The sequence below is a fragment of the Malus sylvestris genome, chromosome 8, assembly GCF_916048215.2.
Source record: "Malus sylvestris chromosome 8, drMalSylv7.2, whole genome shotgun sequence".
Lineage (NCBI taxonomy): Eukaryota > Viridiplantae > Streptophyta > Magnoliopsida > Rosales > Rosaceae > Malus > Malus sylvestris.
In genome coordinates, this window is record NC_062267.1 from 5,175,864 (window position 1) to 5,183,598 (window position 7,735).

At 39.4% G+C, this 7,735-nt stretch overlaps 1 protein-coding gene across 4 annotated transcripts; it reads left to right on the forward strand.

Moving 5' to 3' along the window:
- The first annotated feature begins 1,005 nt into the window (after positions 1–1,005).
- Positions 1,006–7,140, forward strand: LOC126632173 (uncharacterized). Of its 4 annotated transcripts, XR_007626592.1 has the most exons (15): positions 1,006–1,373; positions 1,702–1,885; positions 2,004–2,072; positions 2,164–2,262; positions 2,754–2,833; positions 2,921–3,755; positions 4,245–4,924; positions 5,264–5,348; positions 5,473–5,524; positions 5,639–5,688; positions 5,875–5,922; positions 6,025–6,219; positions 6,299–6,552; positions 6,750–6,860; positions 7,008–7,140. XR_007626592.1 is itself a non-coding variant. In XM_050302446.1 (13 exons), exons 1-12 carry the CDS (start codon positions 1,117–1,119, stop codon positions 6,199–6,201), a joined length of 2,616 nt encoding a protein of 871 aa, XP_050158403.1. In that variant the 5' UTR covers positions 1,006–1,116; the 3' UTR covers positions 6,202–6,219; positions 6,299–6,746. The 4 variants fall into 4 exon arrangements, 1 of the variants encoding a protein (XP_050158403.1); XR_007626590.1 differs by having other exon boundaries at positions 6,750–7,140; XR_007626591.1 differs by having other exon boundaries at positions 6,299–6,339; positions 6,750–7,140.
- The last annotated feature ends 595 nt before the right edge of the window (positions 7,141–7,735 follow it).

Sequence of the window (7,735 nt, forward strand, 5' to 3'; positions counted from 1 at the left end):
TGGGGATGGAGCTTGTGGATATGGGTTTTTAAAGAGAGAAACAAAGAGAGAGAGCCGCTGAATGACCCATGGTGTTGTATTTGATTTTCAAAGCGTTTATTCAACAATATGTGGAGTGCTAATAAAATATAAGTATTTTGGTGATAGCTTGGATGACCGTGAGACAGCCACGAAACAACCCACCATCTACAATGGTGGGTTGCTTTGGTTTAAGCTTGGACGATACGTACCATTAAAGCCTTACCTTTTTTTATTAGGCATTTGGTTTTAGCTTCATAAAAAAAAGAACCAGATAGCAAAGCAAAGATGGACAAATCTTTAAACGACAACATTTTGTATTATAAGAAATATGACATATCATCATATTCCTCACTGAATTGTCGTCACTGACTCTGCATCTAAAGCGAATTCAAAATTTTGATGAATATATAAACCTAACCGGTAGTGTCTAACATACCGACTAATTATTATTCACCAAATTTGGGCTGGACTACAGCATAACCAATCCTATACATAACTCCTTGTAACTAATACTTCAAGTGCTTTTGAAAACTAAATTTTTTTTCTTCCTTAAAAACGCTTTGAATTATGTTAACACGTCTAAACGAGTCATAGCATAAAGCTTTGTGAAAGAAAAAAGATATGTTAGCACAAGTTTAGTTCAACATGATTGATTTTCATCGTAGGTCATCATTGTTGAAAAAATTGTTGGAAAGGCCCACGAGTTTAATCATGTTCACCTTAGGTTATCATTTTCACCATATGTTAGCACGAGTTTAATCAAAATTCAGAAGTGGATGGTATGTTACTATATTGACAGTCACATTAAAATAGGAGTGTGTGTGTAGGTGTGGAATTGCCAAAAATATCTTCCACGTGGTGTTTGTGCAATATACTGAAAGAAAAATATACGAAGATGGTTCGGGGCGAGCTATACGGGTCAATTCAAGCGGATCCGACCCACGCCCATCCATGTCGCGTTTCTCGTGTACACCAAGTAACAACGGCAGCGCATCAACAGACTCTGTCTCTCTGATGCCTAACACCGTTCTCTCACTCCCATCGACACTCTCATAGGCTTCGCAATCGGAAAAATCCAGTGGTGCTGCGGCTCACATGGACCCGCAATACCCGACCAAGCCGGCACGGTCGCACGGGCCGCAGATGAAAATGACGAGTCAGCCCTCGCAGCACTCCGACAACGACCGGTCCAGCGGCGAGCTGCGCGCGCTGGATTGCAACCTCACAGCCCTCTGCGACCACATACAGACGGAGGGCTTCAATTCCGGTGCCTTCTCCGATATGGTCGTCCACGCCATGGGCTCCACCTATCATCTCCACCGCCTCATTCTCTCCCGCAGCCCCTACTTCAGGTCCGTTGTCCCAAATTCCCCAAACCCCTTTTGTCAATTTACCAAAATGCAACTTGAATTCGCCCCCTCGCGCGGCTGCATCGGCGTTGTTGGATGATGTTGAATTGATAATTATGGGGTTTTATTGTTAATTTGAATAGTTATGTGGATGTATGTATATATGGAGAGTACCTAGATTAGCATTTGCACTATTAAGCTTGAGCTTGGCAATGGGGAGTTGATGAAATTACTTTTGTTTTCGATAATGCACGCGTAATTATGAAGCAATTAGGTGCTTACTAATCACCTTGTGCAATCTTCATATGCTGGACTGTAATGTGTCTGGCAGGAACATGCTTCATGGACCTTGGAAAGAAGCCAGTGCCCCCGTTTTAACCTTACATATTGACGATAAGAATGTTAACGGAGAAGCAATTGCAATGGCTTTGGCGTACCTATACGGTCACCACCCCAAGCTTAATGATAACAATGCATTTCGTGTTTTGGCTGCCGCTTCTTTTCTTGACCTTCAGGTATCATTTTCTCGTTTTGATGTCTTCTTTTACTTTGCGTGACTATTTTCTTTTCCACTCTAGAAGTCCCATCCCTTTATGTGCATTTAGGTTACGGCTTGATGTTCTTTTGATGCAGGATTTATGTGCAATATGCACAGACTTCATTATATCTGAATTATGGACTTCAAACTTCTTAGCCAATCAGGTTCGAAATGCTTGTGCCGCTTCTTTGTTTATGTATGACCCACATGCTACCATTTTCTTTTGTAATTGAGAATGTCTACTTGTGCTTTTAGGTGTTCGCGGAGAGCCAAGATTATGGCCTACATGGAGAACGAGTAAGAAATGCTTGCTGGGGCTACCTTTGTCAAAGTGGTTCCATGGAGTTGAAAGAGGTAAAAGATGGTGTGCTTATTTTGTAGTAATCACTTGTGGGTTTTGCGCACATTTTCTTCTTCCTTCTATTTTCCTTTGAGATCATATAACATGACAACATGAGAAAAGATGAGAGAGAAGGACAAAACAGTGGATGCCGAAGGAACATATTTGTATTTCTTTGTAATATTAGCATACTTAACCTTGCCCGGTCTAGAAAAATATGGCTTAAGCTCTGTTATTTTATTTAATTATGATAGCATAGCTCAATTTTTTCTTCTCTCTTGGATCTATCCATTGTTAATGACTCAGTATATTTGATTTTATAAGGATTAAGTATATTTTAAGGTTTTTCAGTTTTGTTAATGCAAACCTACTGCTACATATTCTATTTCCTGACATGACTCAGTATATTTGATTTTATAAGGATTAAGTATATTTTAAGGTTTTTCAGTTTTGTTAATGCAAACCTACTGCTACATATTCTATTTCCTGACATGTTCATGGACAGGTGCTTCCAAAACTTTCAGCTCAAACCCTGCTTGCATTACTGACCTCTGATGAGCTCTGGGTACCCAGTGAAGAGAAACGGTAAGGAGCATTGACGGCCTAACTCGGGTTTATTAATCACAGCTTGAGTTCCTTTTGATGTGTTCTTTATTTTTCCTTTGTGGAAAGGTTTGAGCTGGCATTCTATGCATTCCTTGCAAAAGGTGCTCAAAGCAAACAGGAAGACTATGATCATGGAAGTTCCAGTTCTGAGGCAGGAACGGATACTCCATCTGATTCTTCTAACGCAAAGGGAAAGAATCTGATTGATAGATTCGCTAACAAAAGGTTGGAGTCTGAAGTCGGGCGCTTAACTCTAAAAGATGATGTAGAGGGCCATAATACTGCTCGTAGTCTTTTGATAGAGCTTGCAGACTGTGTGGTTGATTTCCAAACAGGAGTTTCAAATTCCAAACAGCAAGTCCAACAAGTTGCGGACCCTCAATCCAATTTGGAGCCAGGATACAACTGCAGCATGGGTGGTCCTTCATCATTAAAAAATTCACTATCGGAAATAGATGTGATGAGAACCTCATGTTATGCTGAAATGCCAGTTGGTGTTGGAGCAAGTAGACTGGGGGCGAATGGAGTGGCTATGGAAGGGCCATCTGATGAAGGATCATGCTTTCACTTAAATAACAACAGTTGGTTTGCCAGGGACCAGTCAAGGCAATGCTCTTCAATGAACTCTTCCACTCGTGAGCTCATGCCAAATGATTGGGGAAGATGTGGCATGCCTCCTCTTTCATGGGGTGGCAGGGTTGTAGGGAGAAGACAGGTTAAAGGTTATGCTAAAGGGAACTTTGGGGTTGGTGGGGAGGAATATGATGCATTTGTTAATATATTTGAGGGCGGATCTCTTTTATACTGCAACATGTCTTTTGAGGCACTTTTGAATGTACGAAAGCAACTTGAGGAACTGGGGTTCCCCTGCAAAGCTGTAAACGATGGTCTTTGGCTGCAGGTTTCTTTCTATATCTGTTTTCTTTTTAATTCCATCTTTCTTTTGCTATACAAGTGTGGGGGAAATGAAAGAGCAATCATTACAGTTACTTTGGTTAATGTTTTGGTTGTGCACACAAACAAGGTGCATCTAGTTTTTATAGCAATTTTGATTGGTATGCAATTTATATGTCTTACATGGTATCCCTATTAACTGGTATAGTTAACCATTTGGAAAAATATCTTATAAACCATAGTGCTGATAAATTGATTCAGTCGATGAAACTATTTTTACAGGCCCTGGCAGACTGACTGCAAGGGCTCTCTGCCCACCTCTCACCATGAGAAAGCTAGGCATCTCTTTCTTCCATACACACATTGTTGCCCGCGGTTATGCTTTTGAAGAGATGTCTTATTTGTTTATTTGTGTGTTTAAATATCAAAATGTCGCAAAGAAACCCTATCTGTTTATTTTTTTACTAACTTAATTGTTTGGTGTGCAATCATGTAGATGCTTTTAAGCCAGAGAGTCCAAGAAGTTGGTGCTGATACATGCAAAAATTGCTGTCTTACAAGTATAGCGTGCAGTTGCAGACAGCAATTTTCATTCTCACAAGGAGTTACTACTGGATACTACATGCAAGAGCATAATCAGAATAATTCTCCTGGTGTATATGTTGCTGAGTCTGCCCCAGGTGAAGGAAATGGTCTCTTTAGGCCTGTACGTGTGCATGTCAGGGGTCCTATTGATGGGCTTGCTGGTATCGGACGCGGAACTACATTTGTACCAGCAACTGCCTGGCCTCCAACTCGGTTTGTCTTTTCCCGTGTGCCATTTGGCATGGGCAACAGAAATTGCCAGCAGTCTCTTGCTAATGATGATTCAGAGGCTAGAGCTGACCATAATGGGGACCTGTCTGGAGATGGATTAACAGCTTTAGTTGGGCTAAGCCAAGGAGGGAACAATGTAGCTAATGCTCATGGGGAGCAAACAGAGAGAGGCTATGAGATGGATATGCAAAGCAGAATGGCTGGAACGTCCATGTCAGTGCCAAGTACTAGTGGTGTACCCATTCAGATGGTAGAGTCGTCAGACCATGCGCTTGGGATTGAGTGGGATAATGCAAGCAGTTCTTCCATCTCATTGGATATGAAAACACCTTTAAGTCACTTCCCTCCTTTCCGCTTTGGGTATGTGAGCTCTTTCCATTACTCCTTTCCACCTGCGCTTTAGCTTTTGAACTCTCTTTGGAAAATAAGAATCATACATTCTTTTTAGGATGCTGTCCTATGATCTACTAGCTCAGAAGTCTCCTTTACAAATTGATTACCTAATTATACAAGTGCTTTTGCACATCCACTTATGCAAGTCCTTTCTGCTTGGGACTGGATTTTGTGTGTGTGAGGATGGTTGAGTTCGAATCTGCTCAAGTCTGAATGTCATTAACAATATTATAATGTGGATGTAATGATTGATCATCATGCTTAATTGTCTATCCTACTAATTACAAGTCGCCCTTTTTTTTACAGGGTGCAATTTGAGGATGTGCACAGGCTTAGTGATGGCCAAGTGAAGCACTCTTCAGAAGTCTTTTATGCTGGTTCTTTATGGAAGGTGTTTGAGTACAAACTTATTGTTCTTTTCAATATAAGATTTACATATGTGGTGATGCTTTTCCGATTTCCGATTTCCAATTTCCATGCTCTCAGACAGATGGGTTTTCTGTTCCAATTTATAGGTTAGCGTTCAGGCTTTTAATGATGAAGATCCTCAAGGACGTCGAACACTTGGTACTGTTCCTGGCTTAATGATATATACCTTGGAAGCATGTTGTTTTGCTTTCCTGAATTATATTTTAAATTTGTTGCTTAAGCTGAATGCATATCATATATTTGTTATTTCAGGATTATTTATTCACCGACGTAAGGCAGAGATTACTGATTCATTCAGAAAGGTTAGCCAGCCTTCCCTTGATTGTTTGAGCATGATTGGGTTATTTTGGTTATGGAGAAGAATGCTTCTTATCTTCACATTTAAAGGATCACCCTTTTTCATTGTGTTTTGCTGACGAGTATGTTTTGTCAGCATTTGTGACTCATATAGTTGTTAATTGATACTGTTCGGTTTATGCCCAAAACAGGTGCAGATGTATGTTGATTCTCGTGAAAAGGTTACAGCCCGCTATCAGGTAACATTCCAAAGTGACCAAACATTGTCAGCTTAGCCCATTTTCATGTTACGCCAGAACCTTATATATTGAATCCGTGCTTCATATACCTGTATGATGCAGTTAATTTGCCCATCAAAGAGGGAAGTCATGGTGTTTGGGAGTTTCAAGCAAACAGGCACGCTTTTACCAAAAGCTCCCAAGGGCTGGGGATGGCGATCGGCTCTGCTGTTTGACGAGCTTGCTGATCTTCTCCAAAGCGGGACCCTAAGAGTGGCTGCTGTTGTACAGCTTGTATGAATAATGAATTATACAGAGGTAGTTTCGGTGGTAAATTTATCTGGAACATGATGGTAACTATCCTCCTTGCTGACACAGATATTTTCTTATTTTTCAGATAAAAGCCACAACCGAATAAGTTGGGTTTCGACATACGAGGTGACAATTGGACCGTGTTGACAAGTAGTTGTCTTTTGTTTATTTAAGGATTCTCTTGCGAAGAAATACTGTATTGAGGGAAAGAAAGAGGGAAATGTTTACACACCATTTTTCTCCATTTGCATCCTCTGTTTGGTTTTGTTCGTTGATTTTCTGTATTCGTTTGATCAAACAGTCGGTAACAGGCGTGGGGTGTGCATGTGGAGAAAAATGGTGTGTTAAAGTCATCTCCCATGAAAAATCGTCTTTGTATTATTTTTCGAATGTTTGAGTAAACAATGAGTGCAGTGGATTTGGTTAAGCTCGCACCTCAACTGCTATGCTAGCTAGTCAAATATTTACCCATATCGTCGTATGTGTGGTGTTGCCCTAAGTGGACTATGTAATGTATTTTATCTGCTGGCTTACAGGTGGGCATTTGAGACATCTTTCGATCTTTGTTACGTGCTTATACTCGCGCTGCGCTTCGAGAACAGCGAAGGCTTACAATCTTTACGTTCACTGATGCAAAAAGGGTACTGGTGAGTTCTGTAGCATTCGATGTTTGTTTTAGTAGCAGTCTTGTTCGGCTGCTAGAAGTCTATGCAAACCTATGGCTATATCTATTGAGCAACATTCAACCAAATTTCTCGTCTCACCTTTCTCGTCTTCTTTCACATGAGGAACAGGGTAAGTCTTCAATATTTCGAGGTTTTCGGACTACTGGGTAGCACGATTTTATATCAATTAGATTGACAAGCAAAAATATTTGTCAAAAATAATATTTCTCCAATTCAATCATGACTGTTCATTTTTGTAGTACTAATAGTTTTGACTACAAGGAAACATTGTTTTCCTTGCATATATTGAGATACATGCCTCGTGTTTCGACAAAAAAAAAAAAACATCTTGTGTCCCTGAAAATAATAGATAAAATTAGGCTCAAATGTTTGAATGATCCTTTGCGTTTTAGAACTCGTTTGGATGTGTTTTTAAAATGACTGAAAGCATTTTTAGTGAAAATGTTTTTGGAACCAATTCTTAGTAAAAATGCAATTAAATTATGGAAAAGCATTTTAAGTGCTTTTGGAACAAAAAAAACATTTTCTCTAAAATCATTTTCAATCATTTTAAAACCAAATCCAAACGAGTCCTTAGTCATTGGGTCAATTTAGTCCTTGTGTTTTCAATTTGGCTAATTTGGTCTTTGTGTTTATTTCTACTAGCCAATTAAGGACATTTTTATCTAATTTCTGTATAAAAAAAAAATTGTATAAATTATTATAAACTTATTTATAAAATAATTTACTTGATTTAAAATATCTAAAATTAAAAAATTAAAAGAAAATTTATTCTCCTCCCTAACGTTACCCCCTCTCTTTTCTATATCACAACCTTAATCATTTTTTTCAGATTG